The 26,959-nt window shown below is 46.8% G+C and overlaps 1 protein-coding gene across 5 annotated transcripts in view; it reads left to right on the top strand.

Moving 5' to 3' along the window:
- Positions 1 to 26,959, top strand: part of DENND2B (DENN domain containing 2B) — a 180,070-nt gene that overhangs the window by 120,524 nt on the left and 32,587 nt on the right. For all 5 annotated transcript variants that reach the window (XM_066250901.1, XM_066250902.1, XM_066250903.1 and 2 more), the window contains 3 exons: positions 2,112 to 2,216; positions 18,202 to 19,458; positions 23,834 to 23,970. In XM_066250901.1, coding sequence (XP_066106998.1) covers positions 2,137 to 2,216; positions 18,202 to 19,458; positions 23,834 to 23,970 — 1,474 coding nt within the window. In that variant the 5' untranslated portion in view covers positions 2,112 to 2,136. The remainder of the gene's footprint in view (positions 1 to 2,111; positions 2,217 to 18,201; positions 19,459 to 23,833; positions 23,971 to 26,959) is intronic.

Genomic DNA, 26,959 nt, shown 5'->3' with positions numbered 1-26,959 from the left:
AATTCTTTTCCTTTCCTTTTCTTTCTTTCTTTTTTTCTTTTTCCTTTCCTTTCCTTTCTTTCTTTTCTTTTTTTCCGTTTTGTTTTGTTTTTTTTTTGCAAGACAGTGAGGGGGGGGAGAGAGAGACAGGAAAGGAGAGAGATGAGAAACATCAACTTGTAGTTGTGGCACACTTTTAGTTGTTCATTGATTGCTTGTCATATGTTCCTGGACTGGGGGGCGGGGCATTCCAGCTGAGCCAGTGACCCCTTGTTCAAGCCAGCAACCTTGGCCTTCAAGCCAGCAACCATGAGATCATGTTGATGATCCCATGCTCAAGCCAGCAACCCTGCACTGAAGCTGGTGAACCTGTGCTGAAGCTTTGGGGTTTCGAACCTGGGACCTCAGCATCTCAGGTCAGCACTCCATCCACTGTGCCACCACCAGTCAAGCCAGAATTATTTTTCTTGATGTTTATTTTCCTGTTGTTCACTGCTAGTGTGTAGAATTAAAACTGATTTTTTTTCTTCTTTTCTAATTGAAAGGATGGGAGATAGACTCCTGCATGCACCCTGAGCAGGATCTACCTGGCAGCCACAGTGCTCTGCCTATCTGGGAAATTATGTTTACAACCCAGCTATTTTTAGTGCCTGAGGCTGGAGGCTACACGGAACCACACTTAGTGCCCCAGGGTGATGCACTGGAACCATTGAGCTATGGCTGGTGGAGAGAGAGGGAGAGAGAGACAAAGTGAGAGAGAAGAGAGAAGGGGAGGAGGGAAGAAGCAGATGGTTGCTTTTCCTGTATGCCCTGATGGAAAATTGAACCTGGGACATCCACACACAGAGCTCATGCTCTACCATAGAATCAACTTGCCAGAGCCAATTTTTAAAAATATTACTGTATGTCCTGCAAACTTGCTGATTTTATATATTATTTTAAGAGTTGTATTAGTGAACCTGAAGTTTCTTGTACGCTATAGAAATTTAGAAAGTTTCATGATAAAACCTTTAAAGTATTTTCTTTTCTTTGCAATCATTTCTTGAAGAATCATTCAAAATAAAAAGTACAAAGCTCTTAAGCATACATAAAAAGAAGTTCTCTAGTGGAATCCTTAGAATTTTCTGCATCCAAGATCATTCCATCTGCAAATAAGAGATAATTAATTTTACTTCTTTCTTTGCAGTCTGGATGGACCCTTAAATTTTAACCATTTTCTTCCTTTCATTATTTTAGCATAAAATAATGTACCCTAAATATATTCACTAACTAAATATGGTACACGAAGTGGCATTTTTTATTTTGTAAGTACTTAAATCTCTAAAGATATGTTAATTTTATTCTAATTAGTATTAGAAAAAAATATGATAGTTTCTAATTTTGTGGTATTAGCTCCAAAGTCACTTTATCAGAATGTTCTTTCCTGAACATTCTATTTAAAATAACAGACCTTTTTCATTCTCCCTCTAATCTTGCTTCATTGTTTTTCTTCATACCACTTATCATCACCATCCATATTCTGTACAAATGTGTGCTTATGTATCAGACACCTGTGACAGGTGCATGCTTATTGTCTGTTCCTCCCGTCTAGGGTACAGGTCAGCTGTGTGAGGTCAGAGACTTTGTTTCATTCTTTGACTGGATGGCAGAGACAAGAACATGGGCACTCTATAAATCTTTGTTGTATAAATAATTAATTATTTAGAACATTTTAAGAGGAGCAAGTCAGTTTCCAGTTCATTCAGGGAAATGTTTTGAATAGGAGTTGTTCAGGAGGTAGACAAATATGGCAAAATTTATAAAGGCTGTATGGCATGCTAGGAATTTGGGAAACTCTAACTTAAATGGAAAGAGGTAGGATGGAGATGGAGTTGTTTTTTCTGTTTTTGTTTTTTCTTATCATTTTTCTGTGAACAGATAAGTTAGCTGTTTGCTCATGGACTCTCTTCCCAACCCAGATTAGGGTCCTCTGAGGCTCTTAAGCTGTAACACGTGGAATTAAATATATGTGGGAAAGTGGTTCCTGCCACCCGCCACAGAAACCCTGTTGGCAGTTTTGGAGGTCATCTGGAAATATTTGAGGTGCTTCTGGATGCCTATGGAAACTTGGCTTACAGGCCTTGTCTTTGCAGGGCTCTGCGTTTGCAGACAGCCGAAATGACCATGACTGCCAACAAGAATTCCAGCATCACCCACGGAGCTGGAGACACTAAGGCCCCTCGGGGGACTCTGAGCAGGTAAGTCCGGGAGCACTGCTTGGGGAATGGGGCTCACTGGAGGGTATCATCCAGGGACAGCCAAATGGCCTGGGTCCTCAGTAGGATCCCTGCCAAAATGTGAGTGATTATCATCATGACTGACAGTCATCCAGCTAAATAATCTGGGCCCAGGTCATGTTGACCACAAAGCAAAAGTTGTCTCGACTCTACATATCATTTTCTAGTTCTATAAGTCTCCACAGGCGAGAGCAGACGGGGATCATAAAACAAACTTTGCCCTGTGCTGTTGGAGGAGCCTGGAACTTCAGCAGTGGAGCCAGCAAGAAGCAGCTGGTGTTCTGGATGTATCTTTCCTCCAAGATGGGGACAGCTTCGGGGAATGCCCTGAACTAGGCAGTGCTATGGTGAGGGAGGCTGACCATACTGGGGATGGGGGTGGAAAAGCAGTTATGCACATTAATACAAGTTCCATGCAGAAGTCTAGGGCTACAAGAATTTCAGCTGGGCTGCAAACATAGCAGCATTGGGAATTTTAGTCAGCGTAACCTATAATCCACTTTGCTGGTTTTGTCTTCTTTTTAACAGTGGGAGTGTTGGACCACAGAAAAACCACAATTTTGGATTTGTCGGATTGTCTTTTATTTTTATTTTTTGTATTTTTCTAAAGTTGGAAATGGGGAGGCAGAGAGACAGACTCCCACATGTGCCCAACCGGGATCCACCCAGCATGCCCACTAGGGGACAATGCTCTGCCCATCTGGGGTGTTGCTCTGTTGCAACCGGAGCCATTCTAGCACCTGAAGTGAGGCCATGGAGCCACCCTCAGCACCCAGGCCAACTTTGGTACAATGGAGCCTTGGCTATAGGAGGGGAAGAGAGAGACAGAGAGGAAGGAAAGGGGGAAGGATGGAGAAGCAGATGGGTGCTTCTCCTTGTGCACTGGCTGGGAATCGAACCTGGGACTTCCATATGCTGGGTCAATGCTCTACCACTGAGCCAACCTGCTAGGGCCAATAGGATTGTCTTTAAACCCAAGCTTTAGCCTGACAAAGCAGTGGCGCAGTGGATAGAGCGTCATACTGGGATGCGGAGGACCCAGGTTCAAGACCCCAAGGTCACCAGCTTGAGCGTGGGCTCATCTAGTTTGAGCAAAGCTCACCAGCTTGGACCCAAGGTTGCTGGCTTGAGCAAGGGGTTACTCAGTCTGCTGTAGCCCCCTGGTCAAGGTACATATGAGAAAGCAATCAATGGACAACTGAAGTGCCACAACGAAAAACTGATAATTGATGCTTCTCATCTCTCTGTGTTCCTGTCTGTCTGTCCCTATCTATCCCTCTCTCTGACTCTCGCTCTGTCTCTATAAAAAAAAAAATTTATATAAAAAAAAATAAACCCAAGCTTTAACTCCTTACCGAACAGTGAGATCTCACGGTGTTTTCTTATGCCCTCTAAAGTCTTGATTTACTCATCTATAAAATAAAACAGTACTTATATCACAGAGTTGCTGTGAGGACTTACTGGTATAATACATGTCAGTGCTTAGCCAAATGTCTGGCATGAAGCCCCCCCATACAGGTTAGCTCCCTCCCTGTGGTGGGACAAAAGCTCCCAGAGCTGGCAGGTAGTGCCCAGCTCTCACCAGGGCTTCTCAGGTCCTGGCCAGAGCTGGATGCTGATGTCCAGGAGAACCTCCAGGCTCATTTATTAAATTCATGTACCTTTCGAAGCCCCTCCTGCTGAATCTTGGGTGGACAGATTTGGCTTTGGATACCTCAGCTAGTAGAATGGATCACTAGCTATGAGAAGGATGCTCAACTTAAGTTGGGGCATGGCTTTTCCTTCCTGGATGTCTGGGCTTTGCAGTGCCAGGCTGACCCAGTCGGTGTAGCACCCTCAGGTCTGGCCAGAGGTGGTGGGCTGCCACATCTGTTTGATTCATTCAGGGCTGGAGTCTGGATGTGGTTGGTAGAAATGGGGGGTAGGACATAGCCGCTGGGGAGTCACTGGCATAAATGAGGCAGGACGGGTTTCTTATACCACACAAGCAGGGTTTTGGTCCCAGTTGAAACAGTCTGGATGGACTGTGCCAACCAAATGAACAGAGGTTGGTAGGTTCTGACTTGTTAGGTACCTTAGGTACTTAAGCTTGGCACTTAGACAAAGAAATTGAATATCCACTCTGTGGCAATAAGACCAATAAGCACACCGTGCCCTCTGCCCACACTGCCACTGCTGATGGTTTCCCAGTTCCATTTGGACTATGTATCTATGTGTTTTAAACGTTTTTAAAAATTGTTCTTTCTTTAGTTTGCCACTGCGCCTGCCATCATGACAAGATGGATGGTGTTTGTAAATAGCTACATCTCTGATGGGCCTAAAAAAAAGCATTTTTCCAGCTTTCTTTCTAAGTCTTCCCTTCCCTTCCTTCCTTCCTTCCTTCCTGCCACATTTCCGCTTCTTCCCCCCCCTCCCCCCTTTCCCGGGCTTGTGGCATGGAGTCACGGGCCTCTGTGGCTAGCTACACCGTTTTCTCAGAGGCTGCTGCTGGACTGTAGATGTCATTTTGAAATTGTCATCTGGTGGCTTCTCTGGCTGCCTTCACCCCCAGCCACCTCTGGGGGGGTGTTCTTTGGGCTGAATATAGGGCAGTAAGTCACCAGTTCACTCAGGAAGTCATTGTCAGTGAACCCTGACTGAGGGCTCTCCTCCTAGGTGCTCTGTGGTGGGCAGTGGGGGGCGAAGAAGGATGATCCGATCTCTTTCTTCAAGGCAGTTATAACTTAGATTGATGACCTTGGCCCTTCAGTTTCTTAGTCTAGCAGTAACCGGGGCCCTTTTTTCATTGCCAGCCCAGGAGACCCAGTGGGAAGAGACTCCCTGGTGTGACCGACAGAAGCTGGTTGGGGAGTGCAGGGGTCCTAGGGCTTGGAAAAGCTGGGCCTCTAACGCCCTGGCTGCCTCGGGGACCTCCCCATCATCCACATGGAGGCAGAGGAAGCCAGTGTACTAACAGGCATTTATATTAGATTCAGAGACGAGGTGTACTCTGGGGCCTGGGAAACTGGTGGGGCAGGGCTGACGAGACCCTGTGAAAATGTCAAGATATATATTAGCAAGGCTGTTTCCTTGATTTGAATAAGCCTTCACTGGTGCTACCATTAAGCCAGTTTGGGTTAAAGATCCTGAATTCCATTCCATGATTAGATTTTTATGGGTGTTTTGCTAATTTATATTCTTCCTTTTTCTTTGCATCCCAGTCTTAATTTGGCAAGCTTTATATGCTGGAGGAGGAAATCTAAGCCTTTTCATTTGACCAGCAAAGTGTTCAGTGCCGTGCTTTGGTCTCCTGGAGTAGATTTCCCATTCTCTTTGTTGATGAGGCTTCACCCTTAGTTGCCAGCTACACCCTCCCCACCGGCTGTTCCTACTCCAGCTCAGATTTGGTTGCATCCAATTCTGAGTGTGTGTGGGGGGATCCGAGAGGTCAGGCTTCAGGACATTGGTGTTGATGAGCTGGGGTGCAGCTTGGTGACTTGTAAACAAGGAGGAGTTAGGCTTAGAGCTAATTCAGCCTCCTAGATGGTGTGAAGGTTGCCCCCTGTTGCTCCCAGGAGACTTCACACGTGCTGTAAGACCTGGCAGGCAGGAAAGGCTGCTCTCAGTAGACGTATCGTGCCTGCTGATTTCCTCTATGGCTTCTTCATGGTGGAGCTGCTGGGTCTTGCGCCCTGGAAACATAGGCTGTCAGTACTGTATGTGGGAAACCTAGGCGCCTGTAACCATGTAGACTTGTCGGGGTCAAAGACTTAGACTGATTTCTTTCCCTCTATGCTGAGCCTGGAGCAATGCCTAATGTGTAGAAAACAGTAATGATTTGTTGACCAGTTAGCTAGATGGCTGGGAGGTCAGCTTCTTAGAACAAATGATACAAAGCTAATGGAGGAAGAACTTAAGGCTAGCTTGCTTGATCCTGCTGTTATTTATGTATTTATTTATTTTCCTGTGCCGCTGCGTTCCCCTCCCTATACACATTGCTGGAATCTCCCTGCTTAAACACTACTGTCATCTATGATAAGGTCAAATTTGGCCTGGCTTGTAAGGCTTTCTTTCTACCCTTATCTTACTGCTCTCTAATGCAAACCTTACATTTCTGCCAGCCTGGATGCAAAAAAAAAAAAGGTTAGTCATTTCCCTCCCAGTGCTTTCCTTGACCTCCCAACTAGGAAGGATTTCTCTCTCCTCCGTATTCACTCTCAGAACCCTCTGTCTGAAGCCTCCAATGGCACTTAATCAAATAGTGCCTCACAGGGTGGACCTTTGTGTGGGACTCCTTTCCCTTCTCATTGGAGCTCATTGCAGGCACAGCTCATATTCTTTTGGATTCTTAGAGTTGGAGGGGAATCTTGGGATTCTTTTGGCTCAGTTACTTACTGTTACATATGCGGAAGCTAAAGCCCACAGAGCTAATTGACAGTGGGACCATGTCAACTCACATGTGCAGGTTTCTGTGCAAAGGAGGCCTTAGTTTGTGATATGGCGAAATCCAGAGAGGTCTTGGGATCCCATTGCCAAAGCAGGGCCAGATTTGAATGCTGTGCCTTAGATTTCAGGAAGAGGTTAAGAGTTTATAGGGAAAAAAACTCTCCTGAGAGTAATGACTATAGATAAAAGAGCCTGGCCGTGCAGGCTGTCCCTCAGGAGGGCCTATGGCCTTAGTCCTTCCTAGAACCCAACCATATCATCAGTGTTGGTCTGGTCATTTACCATTGCATAACAAATGACCCTAAACTAAGGTTGGCTTAAATATTTGTGCCTTAAAACAATGTGTTCGTGGCTTAAAACATTAACAGTCATTTAGTTTGCTAATAAATTGCTTTTGGGGAGGGCTCATTAGGGAAAGTCTGTCTCTAGTCCTTGCAGCATCACTTGGGGTGGCTTGAAGGTTGGGGTGACTCAGTGGCTAGGGACTGGGTCATCTGAAGGCTTGTTCACTTACAGTTCTGACTGTTGACGCTGGCAGTCAGAGGGGACATCAGCTTGGGCACACCTCCCTATGGCCTTTGCATTTGGTTGTATGCTTTCACAGCGTGATATCAGGGCTCTACGAGGGAACATCTCAAGAGAACAAATCAGAAATGTGTGGTTTTTTAATGACCTAACCTCAGCAGTCGCATAGAGTTTTTTCTATTTTACTCTATTCATTAAGGCAATAACAGAGGGCTGCCTAAGTTCAAGGTAAAGAGCTTCACAATTCCACTGTGGGAGTGTGTATGTGTTGGGGGGAGGACCTCCCTATAGGGGGTTCTTCCACACTGCTAAGCAATTCTCCTACAGTGTCTGGGTGTCCTACAATTCAACTCATTTCTGACACGGTAGAGCATCAGATTCCCCAGGTTCAGGGTTCAGCCTCATGAGACTGCCTTCCACTTCCGATGCTTGTTGTGAGCCCAGGTTGTCACCTGTGCTTCTGACTGACTAAATCAGAGGTTCCTAGGACTACCCTCCGTGGGCTTAATTTGCTAGAGCTGCTTACAGAACCCAGGAAACTGTTAGCTCACTAGATTACCAGTTAATTATAAATGATACATTCAAGGATAAGAATCAACAACCAGATGTAGAGATATATAGAGTGAAGTCCAGAGCCAAAGAACTTCTGTCCCCATGGAGGTTGAGCCCAGCACGGTCGCACGTGGAAGCTTTCTGGTTCACCCGCTTGGAAGCTCTCTGCCTTGTCCTTTTGGGTTTTTGTGGAGGCTTTATTACATAGGCATGACTGATTAAATCATTGGCCATTGCTGATTGATTCAACTACCAGACCTTCTCTCCTCCACAGAGGTCAGAGGCTCGGCCTAAAAATTCCAACCCCCTTATCACAAGGTTGATTGTCCTGGAAATCGACTCCTAACCTTAGATGGGGTCCAAAAGTCACTTCATTAACAGCACAAAAGACACCTTTATCCCAGCTGTTCCTTAGGAAATTCCAAGAGTTTTAGGAACTCTGCCAGAAGTGGGGATAAAGACCAAATATTATTATAAATCACAAATATTATTATAAATCACAGCACCGCACGAGGGGAAGGAAAACGGTTCTCGGTTGACAGGAGGAGCATCAGCATCGCACCGTGAGAAGGGCCCGTGAGATGGACTGTGTTGAGGTCACTGTCTTTGGGCAATACAATCTGCCACAGTCTGCTCTCTGGTCACAAAAATTCCCATCCTTCCCCCATGCAATATATACTCAGGCTCTCCTTTGAGATCCCAGGTCTCATCCCAGTAATGATATCAGCTTGAGCTCTAGGATCTTGTTATCTAAATCGGGCCCAGGCAGAGCTGCGACTCTTTGGGTGCAGCCTTTTCTGTTGTGTGCAGTTCCCTGAGTACTGTGCCTCCCGACTACACACCTGTCAGCCTGCTCAGCTGCCCACAGTGAAAGAGAAAAGAGGTGAGCCCGAAAAAGGAACTGTTCAGTTTTCGAGCAAGATTGAATAGAAACAAATGAAAGGGGGTTTTCTGGATTAGAAATGAAAACTTATTTCATTCTCATTCTCTCTAGACAGGAAACCATTCAATTAAGAAATGGTTTCCACATAAAAAAGAATGAAATCTCACCATTTGCAACAGCATGGATGGACCTTGAGGGTGTTATGCTCAGTGAAATAAGTTAGTCAGGGAAAAGACAAATATCTTTTCACATATAAGTGAAAAGACAAATTTCACTTATATGTGTAATCTAAAGGACAAAATAAATGAGCGGACAAAATTGAGACTCATAAACACAGAAAGCCGACAGATGGCTGCCGGAGGGAAAGGGGGTTGGGGGCTGGGTGAAGAGGTGCAGGAACTAAGAAGTGCAAATTGGTAGTTACAGAATAGTCTGGGGATATAAAGTACAGCATAGAGAATCTAGTCAATAATATTGTAATAACTATGTATGTATGGTGCCACGTGGGCACAAGAAATATCGTAGGGAACACTTTATAAAGTAGATGATTGTCTTAACTACTGTGCTGTATATCTGAAACCAATATAAAATAATATTGAAAGTAAACTGTAGCCTGACCAGGCGGTAGCGCAGTGGATAGAGCGTCAGACTGGGATGCAGAGGACCCAGGTTCAAGACCCTGAGGTCACCAGTTTGAGCGTGGGCTCATCTGGTTTGAGCAAAAAGCTCACCAGCTTGGACCCAGGATCGCTGGCTCGAGCAAGGGGTTACTCGGTCTGCTGTAGACCCACGGTCAAGGCATATATGGAAAGCAATCAATGAACAACTAAGGTGTCACAATGAAAAACTAATGATTGATGCTTCTCATCTTTCTCCATTTCCTGTTTGTCTGTCCCTATCTATCCCTCTCTCTGACTCTCTGTCTCTGTAAAAAAAAAAACAAGTAAACTGTAATTAAAAAAAAAAAGAATAAAAAAGAGAAGGCTTCCAGATTATGGTGACAGTTTTATAGTGTCTATGAGTGTGTTTGTGTGAATTCATCAAACTGTACACTTTAAATTGCACAGCTTAGCCGTGGCCGGAGAGCTTGGTTGGCTAGAGTGTCATCCTGGTACACAGAGGTTGCTGGTTCGATCCCAGGTCAGGACATAAGCAGAAATGGATCGATGTTTTTCTCTTTTTCTCTCCCCCCTTCCTCTCTCTCTAAAATCAATTTAAAAAAGAAAAAGCTATCTAAATTGCAGAGTTTATTGTGCTCTAATTATCCCTCAATAAATTTTTTTTTTCCTCAAAAATCTAGAGTAGGACTGAAAGATCCCTTTGTCAAGGCCTAAAAAAAGATTTAAAGTGTTGCCTCACAGACTCACACACACAGACAAAAGGCCTCCTAAGGATCATAAGAGTATGCCTTGCAGATCCCTTGTAAATACTAAGGCTTCTAAGATGCTTAACAACTGTTGTCAGAACACCCCGTGTTCCCTCTCCACGTGGCCTAGGCCTCCGCACAGCATGGGAGACAGGACATAGAAGCTGCTGCTTGCTTGAGGCCTACGCCTGAAAAGTGGCATGTATACATTTTTTCTCTCTTCTGCTGGTCAAGTAGTCAGAGCCTAGATTCAAGAGACAGGAGACACATCAAAGAATTTGGGGACCGTGTTGTAAAACCATCACCAGTGTTTGCATGTTTTCCTGGGATTGCATTTCTCTCCCTTTGGGCTTTGCACAGTGCCTGGCTCTGCTTTATACAGCAGTACCATTCATACTGGACCAGGGTACTGGGGGTGGTCCAATAGGGCATCCTATTTTACCTGCGTCAGAGAGGGCCTCTAGCTTATAAATCCTCTATGTTCATTGCTGCTGTTTCTTCAAGGACTTGGGGTTCCCGCCAATCCTCTTTGTGCTTCCCTAGAAATCGGCTCGGGGGCAGGCTGGTAAGGAAGGCTTTGGTGGAGTTTTAGATGAGCTTTCTTGGGGTGAAAAGGTGACTCCGTTTCTGCTTGGATGCTGGTTAGCTACCACCTACTTACCCTAACCAGCGATGCTTGCCCTGAGGAGCCTCTGCGTGTGGAGGCTCAGATGCTGCCGCACTCGGGAGATGAAGCTCTCCTGGACCCGACTGTGGCCATCCAACCTTTTGAGGTGAGGTTGCTTTGGGAGCAGAGAGGCCGAGCTGTGAGTGTCACCCTGTCCTTCGGCTTTGTATCAGGGCCATCCAGAGTGGAATGTCAGTGATGGTTACTGAGCTGAGCCTCCACTCTGGCCTGGGGAACAAACATCTGGACTTACTGTTGGGGCTCAAGCAGCCTTCCTCCCCTTTCTCCTCCTGTGTGCCTCAGAGAATGGTCCTGGGGGAGCTCAGTGAGAATGCCATCTTCAGAGCTGGGGCAGTTGCTGAATGGCAGGAGGATGTTGATGCCCACCAAGCCAGAAGGGCCCACCTTAGTTGAGCAGCATAAGATGGTGAATGGCCAACTCCTAGGACTTCATTTGGAAGCAGGCTAGACACCTGCTTAGTACGGACTAAGCATATTGGAAGTGGGGTTCTGTGTAACCTTAACTTGAAAGCAAACACCCTTCATGGATGGCACTTACAGTCCATCTTGATATCCTTGGGCTATTCCCTGGGCTCCCAGGAACGTTCCCCAGCTTACCTTAGCTCGGTCCTCTTCCTGATACCTTCAGAAGCCCTGGGCCAGACGTGCTGAGTTCAGACCTGTCTTGCCATCAAGGACTAATACATAGTAGCCTTTTCTAAAAAAAAAAAGCCCCTCAGTGCACTTGACAATAATGGGACATTCCGTGGCACGAATGCTTCCTTCTGTGTTACTTGACAGTGGCCCAGGTAGTTAACTGAAGGGTTCAGTCATGTTCTTGTGAAACAGTACCAGAAGGAAGGGCACATATTTTGCCTACAGGTGTGAAAAGCAAGGAGCTTGATGTGGCTAAGGGTGGGATGTAGGCTTGTACTGAGGAAAAGACAGTGTGAGATGGCAAAGGAAAAAATGTAGTGACTAGATTCTGGTACTCCTTGACATCCATGGCAGTGAATTTGCACTTAATTCTATTGATAGTGAGGAGTTTCAAGCGTGTCGAGTTTCATATATATATATATTTTTTTTTAATTTAAAAAAATTTTTTTTGTATTTTTCTGAAGCTGGAAACGGAGGCAGTCAGACAGACTCCCGCATGCGTCCGACCGGGATCCAACTGGCATGCCCACCAGGGGGCGATGCTCTGCCCATCCGGGGTGTCGCTCCGTTGCGACCAGAGCCACTCTAGCGCCTGAGGCAGGGGCCATAGAGCCATCCCCAGCGCCCAGGCTATCTTTGCTCCAGTGGAGCCTGAGTTTCATATTTTATAAATATGTCTGGCCCTGACTGTGTGGCTCGATTGGTTAGAGCATTGTCCTGCTATGCTAAGGTTGTGGGTTTGATCCCTGGTCAGAGCACATTCGAGAATCAACCAAGGGCCCTGGCCAGGTGGCTCAGTGAAATAGAATGTCGCCTGAAACTCCAAAGTCATGAGTTTGATCCCCAGTTAGGGCACATACAAAGAGAAACCAATTGATGCGCAACTAAACAGAACAATGGATTTATGCTTCTCTCTGTCTCTCTTTCTCTTCCCTTCTCTCTCTTTTCCAAATCAATGGAAATTAAAAAAAAAAAGAATCAGTAAATCGAAGTTTTCCTTCCCCCTCCGTTTCCCTCTCTTTCCCTTCCTTTCTATCTAAAATCAATAAGTAAGAAAAATATTTTTAAATGTTAAGATGAGAGATTGGACTTGAGCTGGGTTAAGACCAAAGGCAGAGAGGGAAGGTAAGAGATTCTTTTAACAATATTAGTGAAAGCGAAGATATGAACCAAGAAAATAACAGGAGCAGTGGGGATAGGGAGGAGGGGACAGATGTGAAGGTGTAGAATTGGCATGATTTAGTAATGAAGTGGCCAGTGTTTTGGGGAAGGGAGCTGGATCCAGATGCTTGAGAGGGGGGAAAAGAACAAACGCATACCTTTTCTCTCCTGTGTGGGATGAGTTGGAATACATGTAGCAGTAAGAACCAGGGGCAACGGAAGCATAAAGAAGCATAGGGATGCTACCATGTGAGAAGACCCTCAGCCCAGGTGTGGGTGGGAAGTGGAGGAGAGAGGCATGGGGGTGCGGCAGGCCCATATACACAAGCCCGGCCCTTCCCACCTGCATCATTTTCTAAGGCATTACGGCAAACCACCCTAAAACATAGTGGCTTAGAACCATTTATTATTTCTCACATTTCTGTGCATTCATTGGACAGTTCCTCTACTGGTTTCCCCTGGGCTCCCTCATCTAGATGGGTTCATTTGGGTCCAAGATGACCTCACTCGTGTGTCCGGTACATGTGGTGGCTGGCTGCTGGCTGAGATACCTTGGTTATGCTCCACATGGCCTCTTAACCCTCTAAGACTAGACTGGCTTCCTTATGTGACAGTCTCAGGGCAGCATTCCAAGTGTGTGAAGGGGCAAACCAAAAGACCACTTGAGACCTCAGGTTTGGAATTCGGACAACTTAATTTTTACCACATCCTATTGGTCAAAGCAAATCACAAGATCAGTCTAGATTCAAGGGGCAGAAAAACAGATTCTATCTTTTGATAGTATGAGCTGCAAAGAATTTATGCCTGTATTTAATTGATTTCCTTCCCCTCCCACGCTGAACAATTAGAATGTGAGGACAGAGAGGTAAGCCGTTTGAAAAAGTTTGCCAAGCAATTATTCTGAATAGTCAGCTCCTTGTCATTATCAAGCTAAGATTGAGTACTGGTGTTCACTGAGTTCAACACTTGAGGTATATTGTGTCTACTCTTTATAATAATCCTCTGAGATATATTCTTTTAACCTCCATTTTACAAATAAGGACACTGAGGTTTAGAGAGATTAGGTTCTTTGCTCAAAGTTAGTAACTTGTTGGTGGCTGTGCCAAAACCTGAACCCTAAGGACACAATGTTCTCAGCCTCTATTGAGAACAGCGGCCTAGCATACCTGCTGAAAAACACAATACGTCATAGTGAGTTATAGCATTTCACATTCATCATCTCACTTGCCCATTATAACAGCCCGGTGATGCAGTTAGCCCAGTTTTGAGGAATTGAAACTGAAAGCTCAGAGAGAGCGAGTGGCTTTGCCTGTGGTCACATTCCTAATAAGAGGTAGAATCAGAAACATGGAGAGAGAGCCTTACCAGGCGGTGGTGCAGTGGTTAGAGCATCCGACTGGGATGTAGAGGTTCAAAACCCCGAGGTCGCCACCTTGAGCGCAGGCTCATCTGGCTTGAGCACTGGCTCACCAGCTTGAGCACGGGGTTGTTGGCTTACACATGGGATCATAGACATGACCCCATGGTCTCTAGCCTGAGCCTTAAAGGTTGCTGGCTTGAAGCCCAAGGTCACTGGCTTGAGCCCAAGGTTGCTGGCTTGAACAAGGGGTCACTCACTCTGCTGTAGCCCCTCGGTCAAGATGCTTCTCATCTTTCTCCCTTCCTGTCTGTCTGGCACATATGAGAAGGCAATGAATGAACAACTAAGGTGTCGCAATGCGCAAGGAAAAACTAATGATTGATGCTTCTCATCTCTCCGTTCCTGTCTGTCTGTCCCTGTCTATCCCTCTCTCTGACTCTCTCTCTGTCTCTGTTAAAAAAAAAAAAAAAAAGACATGGACAGAGAGCAGTGAGTTCTACCCTCAAATGAGAAGTGCAGCCCCTTGAGGGAAGGTCAGGGCCTTGTGTGTATGTTTACAGATTCCTCCATAGGACCTTGGAGTGAGTGAATGCTGCCTTCTCTGAGATGAAGCCGGGGTGCCTGTGCCCAGGTGCGCGTAGGCACATCCCAAGTTGCTGGAGCGCACTGGGCCTGCCTGTGTGGGGAGGCTGGGCAAGGAGCGCTTGCAGCTCTGGGCCTCAGATCAGCAAGGGTATGAAGACCAAGACCTTTAAAGGAAAAGGCCAGTCTTTTCTCTGTTTTATCCTTCAGAAGAAGAGAGAGATGTAGCCTCAGTTAAAGCAGGCTAGGCATTGTGAGAATTTCTTAACTTGGATTTCTCCATCCTGAACTACTAAGGGAAGTGAATGATTCTTTTTTTTTTTTTTTTTTTTTTTTTTTTACAGAGACAGAGAGAGAGATAGATAGGGACAGACAGACAGGAACAGAGAGAGATGAGAAGCATCAATCATTAGTTTTTTGTTGCGACACCTTAGTTGTTCACTAATTGCTTTCTCATATGTGCCTTGACCAGGGGGCTACAGCAGACTGAGTAAACCCTTGCTCGAGCCAGCAACCTTGGGTTCAAGCTGGTGAGCTTTGCTCAAACCAGATGAGCCCTCACTCAAACTGGCAACCTCGGGGTCTCGAACCTGGGTCCTCCACATCCCAGTCCGACGCTCTATCCACTGCGCCACCACCTGGTCAGGCAAATGATTCTTTCTAAAAGCATGATGTAATTAGACCAGAGATCATCACTGTTTTTCCTGTCCCACCTGCAGGAGTCCTGCCACCTCACCTTCCCATAAATAACAGTAGCTTTATAGACTGGTGAATTTTTACCTTGAGGGATTAGGAGACATATCCCCAGGGGAGCATATATCAAAACGTCTGGAGAGATGAGACATACATAGTCTGAAGAGACTTCCTAAGAAACTCACATCTCATTAGTTGCCTGTCCTCCCCCACTAGAATTGAAGCTTCACGAGGACAGGAATTTTTGTCTTATTTATTCTTGTATCTAGCTCTTAGAGCAGGATCTGACACATGGTATTGTGCTCGCTAAATATTTGTTGAATGAATAAGCAAATGATAAAGTCATCCTCTATTAAAGGCATCTTCTCCCACCTCAGCCGAGACTAACTGAAACATAGAGTCCTTTATGTAGCACAGGCACTAATTGGCTTATGGGGCTGGATGGAAGATCTTTTGCATCCACGGTTCTGTTAAAAAAAAACACAAAAAAACAGTGAGTGACCTCAGGCCTCTCTCAGTTGTGAGGAGGTTGGGGTCTCCCCAGGCTCAAGCCTGGCGCCTAACCCTGCTGCTCCCTACCCTGGGGAGCGCTGAGGCTTATTCTCTTCACATCTTCTTGCTAAGCAGTCTCTTTGGTCATCGGCTTGGCTAGGCACTGAATTTCTCTCATCTGTGCCCATGTACACGTGGGATGGCTCTTGTTTGACTTGCCCTTTTAAAAACAACTTAAGCATGTTGAGGTTTCCTGTTGATCGGGGGCAGCCAGAGGCTATGACCCAACAGGGAATTTGTCGGCCAATCCCTGACTCACCCAAGCTCCAGTTTTCTGTGTGTGAGTAAGCAGTGACAGCAGCCTGGCTCGGGGGCAGCTGGCTGCCTTCCTGGGGATGGCACGGTACTCTGGGGCCCGCGAGGCTGGACTGCCTGGCTTTGAGGACCATGGCGTTAGTTAGCTCAGGTAGGCTTTTGGAGCATGCGGTATTGACAACACCTGCTGCCTTTGACCTAAAACTGGAAAGAATTCTGAAAGTTGACACTGATTACTCGAGTAGACAACTTAGAAAAGTACAGGCAGTCTCTGGGTTCTGTAGGTTTGTTCTTTAGTTGAATTTGTATGTAAGCTGGAACAGGCACATTTACCTATTAAGTGCAACTTAGACAGATGTTTGTCTTACCATAGTATTTATTTTTACCTTTATGTGCATATAAACACTTAATTAAGCATTTTAAAATACAACCTTAAACAATCTTGAACGATATATAATAGAAGATGATGGGCTTGTTGGAGAGGGTGGGACTGGTATTAGAGTCAGGGTTTGATTTGGCTGTTGGAGTCAGTTTCTTAAAGTCGGCATCCAGGGAGGCTTATACAGAGCTTCTTTTTCTCATCACAAATGGCCCTGCAGCATCCCAGGGCTTCGGTAACTATGCGATAAACTTTAGTGAGTCTCTCTGTGTCAGGATCTTGCTCTTCTAATCTTGCCATTCCTACTTCAGAGACGAAAAGCATCAGCCACCTCTTTTGTAGAAAACTTCCTCGGTTCTGGAGTTTCTAGGTCCCTGTTTTCTTCCCTAAATGCTATCATCTGCTGCTCCAGTTCTGTAAGGTCTTCATTGGTTAGTTCTTTGCCAGGGGAATTGAGTAATTCAATGATGCCATTGTCACTGATGTCCAGTTGCAGTTGATTACCAATAGCCTTTAAGGTGCTCCATTTTTAAGTACAAGTTGTACCTAAGTTTGATGTTAGCACCTTGGGGGCTTACTTTGCACTGAAAAGGAAGTACATACCTGGTTCTCTTTAATAAGCTCACTGTTACCTTTTTCTTTCTTCATTTGTTTATCATTCACTGAGTATCTTGCAGATGCTGAGTATGTGTTCCTCCACCTGAAGAAAAAATCATGGTCTAGTGGGGAAGACCAAGAGGTCCTCTGATACTTAAAAAATGCTGCATTCAAGACAGGGCTGTGCCCATTGCTGTGGGAGTTTCTGCTGAGCCATGTCTGGAGGCCTGGGTGGTTCACAAAGATGGCAGAGGCCGCTGCTTCCTCCTCAGAGAGGCAGCGCAGTGTGGTGTAAGTTCCTGTCTTGGCTTCACCACTTACCAGCACAGTGGTATTGAATGAGATATTGAACCTTTCTCTGCCTTAGTTTTTCTTTTCATTTGTAATAGGAGCATAATAATAAACGATAATGACATGATAGTGTTTTTATGAAGATTAAATGAGTTAGTCTACGTAAAAGCCTTTCTTTAGAACTATCCCTGATGTTTGCTAAGATCTGTATGTGGATTTGGAAATGGCTGGCGCTTGTTCAACGGGATGCCGCCGCTGGAGGGTCGCGCTGCCTGTGCCCGTGTCCACTCCCCACTGGCCTCCTCAGTGAGAGTAGAAAAGACTCTTTCCTGAGGGGCCCCCCTGATCCTTTTGAGAGCCTTCAGGGATCCGAACTCTGATCAAGACTCAAGCTGAGGAGCAGTATCTGTGTCAGTGGCAGAAGTCTCAGGGGAGATAGGGGCTTGTTAAGGCGACAGATCAAAAGGCTTGCATGTATATTTGTGGCGTGGGGCAACTTGAGGAGCTGTTCGCTGGAGCTGCATTGTACTAGCTCTTGAGAACTGATCGTTAGCATCACTTCCCAACTCCACATTCAGTGACATCTCACTGAGAGCTTGAAACCAGCCTTACTAGGAATAGTTACATGTGGAACTTGGCAAATGCTACAGACCTGTGCTCTCCCCCGGAGAGCTGATTGTTACACAGTTATCAGCACACCGCTGGTCTTCCTGCTCTTGGGCTGGCAGATGGAAACGCGTGGGATGCTCCTGCCCGTCACAGAACCGGCTTCTCTTGCAGACAGTGCTCAGGGTCTCTGTGGATGAATTGTGGATAAGAGTCTGTTTCTTCCCTTGAGGGCAGCTTTGAAGATGCATAACTTGAACAGAGGGCTTTTGAGAGTGTCACAGGAAGGAGTTAGTGAGCTCTCTGGGATTAAAGCACGTCGTCTCTGATTGTCAGGCCGCTTACTGCTGTTTTCTCTTTCTTTTTCCTTTATTATTATTTTTTTTTGCTCCTAGGTCTCAGTCAGTCTCTCCGCCTCCAGTTCTCTCCCCGTCGAGGAGTCCCATCTACCCCCTCAGTGACAGTGAAACGTCAGCCTGCAGGTACCCAAGCCGCGCCAGCTCCCGGCTGCTCCTCAAGGACTGGCACCCCCGGGACCCTTCACCCCCAAATCCTCAAGCTTCCTCCCCAGACACTTCACCACCCGTTTGTCCCCTCAAAGCCACCAGCTTCAGTTATTTGGACGGAAGCCCTTCATTGTGCAAGAGAGAGGACCAGAAGAAGAGTGTCCAAGGGGCCGCCCAGGATGTAGAGGGGGTAGCTGCTTGCCTCCCCCTGGCCCACAGCACTCCGTCCCTGGGGCCGGCATCTAGCTCACGGAGCATCTTTCAGAACCGCGCCGGCACCCGTGCCCACAACCTGGGCATTCGGGAGAAGATTTCAGCATGGGAGGGTCACCGAGAGACCTTGCCCCGGATGAGCGTGTGTGGCGAGAAGTGGGAGGGCCCCGGGGGCGAGCGGGCGGTCAGTGAGGGCTGCCCCAGCGTGGGCTGCCCCAGCATCGCGCCGTCCCCCTGCGGCTCAGAGAAGACCTTTGACTTCAAGGGCCTCCGGAGGATGAGCAGGACCTTCTCCGAGTGTTCCTACCCTGAGACCGAGGAGGAAGGAGAGGCACTCCCTGTCCGGGACTCTTTCTACCGGCTGGAGAAATGGCCAGGCCGGAGTGAGCCCAGTGCCCTCCTCAGGGGGCCTGGCAGCAGGAAGGAGAGCTCAGCAGTGCTGAGTCGCATCCAGAAAATTGAACAGGCGCTGAAGGAGCAGCCAGGCCGGGGACTCCCCCAGCTCCCCAGCAGCTGCTACAGTGTAGACCGGACAAGAAGGAAGACTGGGACCTTGGGCACCTTGGAGGAACTGACAGGGAGCGCGAGTGTGAGCGCTGGCAGCCGGGCAGGAGGAGCTGGAGTTAGGGGGGAGGCGGGCCCACCCCTGGAGAGGGAAGGCAGTGGCTCCAGTAAGCCAGGGACTCCTGGAAACAGCCCCGGTTCCCAGCTGCTGCCATCGAAGAGCTCCCCTGATCCCGCTGTGAATCCTGTCCCCAAACCCAAGCGCACCTTTGAATATGAGGCTGACAAGAACCCTAAGAGTAAGCCAAGCAATGGTCTACCTCCTTCGCCCACACCTGCTGCTCCACCTCCGCTGCCCTCCACCCCAGCCCCACCAGTCACCCGGAGACCCAAGAAGGACATGCGTGGTCACCGCAAGTCCCAAAGCAGGTAATACGTGGTCCTCCAGTGTCTTATAGCTGGGCACAGTGGCTTTCATTCCAGTGGAGGATGCCAAAGCAGACTGTAGTAATGGGTCACAGTCAGTCATGCTTTTTATACCTTCTTAAGCACCAAACCATTGTTAGGTAGTAACATGAGATAGGTAAAATAGAGATTGTTTTTCTGCTGTTGCAGGAGAAGGAAACTTAAATGTGAGGGGGAGGGTGAAAGCGGTCTTCCAAATGCCATGTGGTGAAGATGTTGGCTGGGTGTGGCCTTGGGGTAGAGTTGGGCTGTGTTCTGAGCCCAGTTGGAAATTCCTCAGCCTTTTTAGCAGAGGGTTGGGCCCTGTTACTTTAGAGAGAATAGATAGAAGTCCAGTGGGATTCTAGCCTCATGACTACCCGAAGTGTCAGCATTAGAAATTTAATTGAGTACAGCATTATCTGAATACTGCATGTTACCATTAACACAGTAGTATTGACACATTTAACGTGACTTCCTCTTTCCCGAGGGCTAGCTGGCCACATAGAAACCCTGGGCCTGTGTGAAGATGGGATCCTTGGATCCCAAAGAGGGAGGCTGATGGGAAAAAGCCTGTAAGAACACTTCTACTTATTGGCCATGTTTACGAAGGACTTGTTTTTAGACTCACATTGGTTTCCTGGGTCAGTCTCAACATTCCCGACCCAGATCACCGAGGCCATCTTCGCAGTTATGTTGACTTGGGAGCTGGTGAAAGTTGACAGGCTTCTTATTCTCTGAATTGGGGACGACAAGCCAACCTCCTTTGGAAAGCCCATGCCTCTACCCCTCAGCCTTTCTCTTCTAACCTGAAGTCAGGGGGGCATTCAGGTTTGCTTCCTTTCTACAGATTCTTCCATCTATCCCCATACTCCAGACTTTATCCAGCACACCATATCTCAGATAGAAACTTTCTTGTGCAGAGAGGGAGACATCACAAAGATCCAGGCCCATGAGCCACAGAGCCCCTGGCTAAGGATAGTCCCATGTTTGGCCCCCGCACAGGCTCACTGGCTCTTCAGATCTTTAACAGCCTACCAAGAGTGTTTACTTTGTCTTTGTTCATCCGTTCTATTTAAACACCTACCTAGATAGAGCCTTCAGTGCACCAAGCCTTGTGCTCCTCAAGAGGACACCAGGGCAAATGAGACGACGTTGTTTTGTTCAAGGACTTCATGGTCTGGTGCATAAGATATATGGCTCACAAAAATTAAGGGATATTTCAAAATGAATATGAAGCAATAAAAAAAAGCATTTGATTTTTTTTTTATTAAACAAGAACATCAGAAAAGCAAATGACAAGTCAAAGAAAGCTGTTTGATTATCCAAATGAGATACAAAACCAACTTTTATTTCATTGGTGAAAATACACTATTCAAAAGGCTGAAAGTACTAGAGTATCTGCACATCCCTGATCCCATAATTTTTATGAGCAGTGTAGATGCACAAATCATAGATGCTTTGCTACACGCCATGACCCATGTCATTGTAAGAGCCCTGCAGAGACCTAGACGGAGAGGCCTCTAAATTAGACTGGGCAGTGTGGGAAGCCTCCTCGTGGGAGTTGCTGAGCTAAATTAAGAACAGCAAAAAAGTGGTTAGCAGGTGAGATAAGGGGGTGGGGAGACAGTAGATCAACCTGAAGGTTTTACACATATACCCATACACATTACATTTACATATAAAGTGACTTATTTTATTTTATTTTTCAGAGACAGAGAGAAAGTCAGAGAGAGGGATAGACAGGGACAGACAGACAGGAACAGAGAGATGAGAGCATCAATCATTAGTTTTTCGTTGCACATTGCGAACCTTAGTTGTTTATTGATTGCTTTCTCATATGTGCCTAGACCTAGGGGCCTTCAGCAGATGGAGTAACCCCTTACTCGAACCAGCGACCTTGGGTCCAAACTGGTGAGCTTTGCTCAAACCAGACGAGCCTGCGCTCAAGCTGGCGACCTCGGGGTCTCGAACCTGGGTCCTCAGCATCCCAGTCCAATGCTCTATCCACTGCGCTACTGCCTGGTCAGGCTACATTTACCTATAATATATGCACACACATATTCCACATATGGTGGACTCACTTCATGTAAGAATTAACCTGGCAAAATTTAAATCTGGGCCCTGGCCGGTTGGCTCAGCGGTAGAGTGTCGGCCTGGCATGCGGGGAACCCGGGTTCGATTCCTGGCCAGGGCACATAGGAGAAGCGCCCATTTGCGCTAGAGTGGCTCTGGTCGCAGCAGAGCGACGCCCCGGAGGGGCAGAGCATCGCCCCTGGTGGGCGTGCCGGGTGGATCCCAGTCGGGCGCATGTGGGAGTCTATCTGACTGTCTCTCCCCATTTCCAGCTTCAGAAAAAAAAAAAAATTTAAATCTGCACTTTGGGGAAAAAAAAGAGAAATGGTTCAAAAAGTATCCGGCCAGAAAGCACAGCTTGTTAGCGTGTCATCCTGATGTGCTGAGTTGTAGTTCCAATCTTCAGTCTGGGCACGTGCATAAATAAGTGGGACAACAAATCGATGTTTCTATCTCTCTCCCTTCTTCTCTCTCTAAAATCAGTTTTAAAAAAATACAGGCTGTTTTGTTTGCCTTTCCACACAGTGAGCATCCTCCCCTGAGGAGCGTGACATGGTAAGTTGGTATCTGTTGTGCCAGGTATGGTTCTTATATATAACATACTTTTGAATGAAAAAAAAAATATGCAAGCCAAATATTTCTTCTGGAATTCAACCAAAGAAAAAGAAATCTGTTAAGAAATATGGGGGAGAAACTGACTATATCAGTCTTAATGGAAGATGATGTGTTGGTCCTTGACATGGTACCTTCCTGAGGGACTGTCAGGGATAATTGGCTGAACATGACTTGTACCTTGTTTGCTGACTTGAGAACTACCTGCCTAAGGTGTGACTCTGCTGCAGGTATTACTGAGAGCTGTTCTCAGACCAAGATCGTGGTCTGAGGGCCAACCTGCAGGAACCACTGCTCTCAGCCATTGGCTATTGAACTGGTTGAAAAGTCTGGGACAGAGATTTGGGAGTCATCATGGTAGAAATGGTAATTATTGGTCCCCAGAAAGTGTTGGATGGGCAAGAGTTCTGAAAACAGAACTCTGAGAGACCTTGGCATTTGGAAGGCAAGTGGAAAGGGGATGACCTCACAAGAGCCCACAAAGTAATTGCCAAAGAGGCCGTTGAAAACTAGAAGAGACCGTGTCATAGAGGTGAGGGGAGGTGAGCGACAGTGTCAAGTGTTCAGCTGTGTCAAATGCCACCGAGTATCTGGGCAAGCTGAGAACAAGATGTGACCTTGAGGACACTTTTAGTCCTTGCCTTGCACCCCAGGATTCTTAGCAGGAGTTGTTCATTAAACAAGAAAGAAAGAACTTCATTGGCTGCAATGTTTAATGGAACCCCAAAGAGAGGGAGGTGTTAGTGGACGAGAGGAGAGATTCAGTCAATACCTGGCTTTCTCTGCCTCCCAGGAGTCTGCTGGGGACCTGCCTTAGAGAGGAAGAGGATGCGGCTGGTGTCCAGTCTTGGCTGAGGAAGATGCCTCCCCAGTGAAGGGGAGGAGTGTGGAGTACTGTGGCGCGGGTGTCTGGGGAGCAAACAAGCTGTGATTTTGCAATTCTACTGTAGAGGGGAAGGGGACTTGGGGGTTGGAAAGGAGCAGATGACTAACTGAAGGGACGCTGACTCTTCTTGGCAGTAGCTTCTGGCTTCAGATTTTCTACTAGTTCAACCTCAGAAGTGGTGTGATTGGTTTTGAGGACTCAGCCATCTGTTTCAGCAAACCACCTACCTGCGTTTCCCTGACTCCCAGGCAACCTTGGGAATCCCTCTCCCAGGGTTGAGCCCTTAGTGCTGCTCAGTGCAGGCACCCTTGTTAGGATGCAGACATGACGGGCGAGTCTGGAGGCAGAGCCGGCACTCAGTCCCTGTGGTCATGGCAGATGCTTCTCACAGAGGGTGGTCTCCAGGCTCAGACATCCTGGGCGCGTCCTGCTTCTGTCACTTCCTCTCTCTGAGCCTCTACCTCTTCATTGGTAAAATGGCACAATATCTAGGAGCAGTATTGTGAAGATTAGTGACATAACTCGTGTAAAGCACTTGCCACAGCATCTGACGCATAGCACCCTTTCCACCTGTGGTAGTTGTTACTGGTATTATCCATAGTCACCCAGGCTAGGCCTTTCAGACCATCTGATTCTTCATTTGGGTGGTAAGTTTGGCTCTGACTTGGCTCAGTAGCTGGTCTTGTGAGGAGGACTTCTAGTCTATGCTGTTGCCTGTGGCCTTTCCCCAACAAGGCAGCAGGACTCTCGTTGAGCCGGAATCACCCATGTTCTTGTTATCCACAGAAAATCCTTTGAGTTTGAGGATGCATCCAGTCTCCAGTCCCTGTACCCCTCTTCTCCCACTGAGAACGGTACTGAGAGCCAACCCAAGTTTGGATCCAAAAGCACTTTAGAAGAGAATGCCTATGAAGACATTGTGGGTAAGCAGTGGCCGAGGCGGTGGGCGGGGTTAGCCAGGCCCCACTTCATTCACCGTGGACAGCCTTCGCCCAGCTTCTGGACCTTCTCGAGGAAATAGTCATCAGAGGAAGTAACTTAGCAAAGACTGAGCGCAAAGAGATGAAAGCCTGGCCTTGAATTAACTGAAACTCAAAGGGCTTCTTGGACCATAAAAAGAGGAAAACACATTATCCCTTTCTTTTATTTTTGGAAGGCTTTGGAGTCTTAACAGGTGCCTTTCCTTAGCTGTGTATCCTTAGGCAAATCACTTAACTTTTCTGAGGTCTCTATTTTGTCAAATGATGATGCTATGATAGCAACAAAAATAGTTTTATTAAAAATAGGCCCTGGCTGGGTAGCTAATTTGGTTAGAGCATTGTCCTGACATGCTGAGGCTGCAGGTTCAGGCACTGGTCAGGGCACAGACAGAAGATGACCAGTGATGACATGAGTAAGTGAACAAGTCCAACAAGTTGATGTTTCTCTCTTTGTCTCTGTTTCTCTCCCTTCCTCTCTCTCTAAAAAAAAAAAAAAAAAAAAAAAAAAATCAATCAACCAATACAAAGTTTTTATAGAAAATTGTTTTAATAAGAATACTTCATAGGATTATTGTTAGGATTAAATGAGATTAAATAATTTTCAAAGTACTGACACAGTGACGGGTTTCTTAATATACACTGCCCACAAAAATTGGGGGATCAGGGAACATGCTGATACTCCAGTACTTTTAGCCTTTTGTATAGTGCATTTTCACCAATAAAATAAAAGTTGGGCCTGACCTGTGGTGGCACAGTGGATAAAGCGTTGACCTGGAAATGCTGAGGTCGCTGGTTCGAAACCCTGGGCTTGCCTGGTCGAGGCACTTATGGGAGTTGATGCTTCTAGCTCCTCCCCCCTGTCTCTCTCTCCTCTCTCTCTCTGTCTCTCTCTCTCCCTCTCTCTCTCTCCTCTCTAAAAAAATGAATAAATAAAATAAAAAATTAAAAAAAATAATAAAAGTTGGTTCTGTATTCATTTGCATAATCGAACAACTTTCTTTGACTTGTCATTTGCTTTTCTGATGTTCTTGTTTAATAAAAAAAATCAAATGCTTTTTTTAATTGCTTCATATTCATTTTGAAATATCCCCTAATTTTTGTGAGCAGTGTACATCTCCCCTACTCTTCCCTTAAAGAAGTGTCAGGAGCTGTGTGAAAGCCTCTTGAGATTTTACCCACACAAGTTCAGCCTGTCCCAGTTTCACTGATGCTGGTGGAAGACACCTGGATCAGAGACAAAGGGCTTTCTAACTCATGGCACAATAGGCAGCATGAGCTTTAGGTTCACATGGGTTCTGCTTGCTTGCTCCGAAGTCCCATGGGGCAGTATGGAAAAAGTCTAGGTACAGGCTACACAGCATAGGAGACACCACTCTTTTCAAGGGGCTACTCCCGAACCCGCTCATAAAGAGAGATTATCCTCATTATTCTGGTTAGGAATCAACTCTGCCTCTGCCCTGGAGGGAGATTCCTATCTTGCAAGGCTGGTTGCTATATAAACATCTACCAGAGGCTGGTCTGGAACCCATTCATTCCTCTTGCTCAGAAGGTCAGAAATGTAAGACAACACGGCAAATTGTCCTCCAACAACTGGAAGTACTTGGTGTTGGCAAACTTGTGTTTGAGGGTCAATAAAAACCCAGTAACCTAGGCTAGGTTGGGTTTATTTTTGGCTCTTGTTTTAATTCTGGCCTCATTCTCTTCTGAGGGGGCTTTTAATTCTGCTCAAGTATGGTGTGTGCCTGGTGCAGGTGGCTAAGGAGAAGCAGTGTGCGTGTTCCGTGTTCACTCTCTCATCTGCCTCTCATTCCTGTCTCTGTCTCGGCCTCAGCCTTGGGGCTGGAGAACATGGTCTTAGTTAACACTTGAAAGACAGGTGGCCCTCGTGGAGAGCCCTCTAAATTCTCGTAAGACTACGATCTTAGTAAAAAAGAGTCATCTATTCCCTCATTTGACCTGAGCCATCAGGTTCATCATTTTCCCCTGAGAAGTTGCCAGCATTTCCAGGGCAACAGCAGCAGTGCTCGGACCTACCCAGGACTGCTTTCCCAGGAGCTAAGGGATTAGCGTGTAGCCATCCAGACTTAGGTCACGACGGGAAGACTGTGGGAGTGAAATCCCTCGAACAGCAAAAGGGCTTGGGGAAGGAGGCCTCTTCCCTTTCCACTGGGAAAAAAACTTTGTATACATGGGTTACCCAGTGTCAAGAGCTTTAAGGATCAGAGGCACAACCCCGTCTCCCTCCCTACCTGAGCTGCAGGGTGAATTCCTATTTCCTCTAGTTTGGAAGAAATCATCACATCTTTGCTGCCCACAGCCCTGGGGGCTGGCTGCTGCCCTGGGCCGAGGAGGCCTTGCCCACACAGCAGTCAGTCCTGTGCCCTCTCTTCTCTGGGAAGCTTCGGCAGCCCTTCTGTGCTGCGTGGGGGCTTCAGGTGTGAGGATGTTCTTGTATCAACTGAACTGAATCAGAGAAGGGGATGCTCGCACCATCTGATCTGTCCAGAGTGCCCGAGTTCTAGGACTCTGTTTGGGATTGTTTGGGGGCAGTGTCTGGTGGGGGTGCATGTGAATGAGAGTTTTGGAACCACTTTCCTGAGCAACAGAACTGTTCCCTGGGCTTCCTTAGGTTAGGATAGAGAGAAGAAGAAGAAGAAGACCAGCATATCTGGGCTCAGCCTCCTCACTCAGGAGAGGGGACGTTTTGCCCCTCTGGGATGCTTCTTGGATGGATGATTTAGAAGCCAGGGTAAGGGCTGGTGCTGGTGACACAAGTTGGCACATGTCCCTTTGTTGCTCACTGGCTTCTGAATCTTTGGTGCCTGTGTAGAGAGGTGGGAAGATGGTATAGGAGGGAGGGCAGGGGAGTAACCCAGATGCCTGGGTTTTGCTTCTGCCTTGTAGGGTGGGTTTCAGGGTCTATCATTAGTTC

Source organism: Saccopteryx bilineata, chromosome 1 (genome assembly GCF_036850765.1).
Source record: "Saccopteryx bilineata isolate mSacBil1 chromosome 1, mSacBil1_pri_phased_curated, whole genome shotgun sequence".
In the NCBI taxonomy this organism is placed as follows: Eukaryota; Metazoa; Chordata; class Mammalia; order Chiroptera; family Emballonuridae; genus Saccopteryx; species Saccopteryx bilineata.
This window is presented reverse-complemented; position numbering and strand designations above follow the sequence as displayed.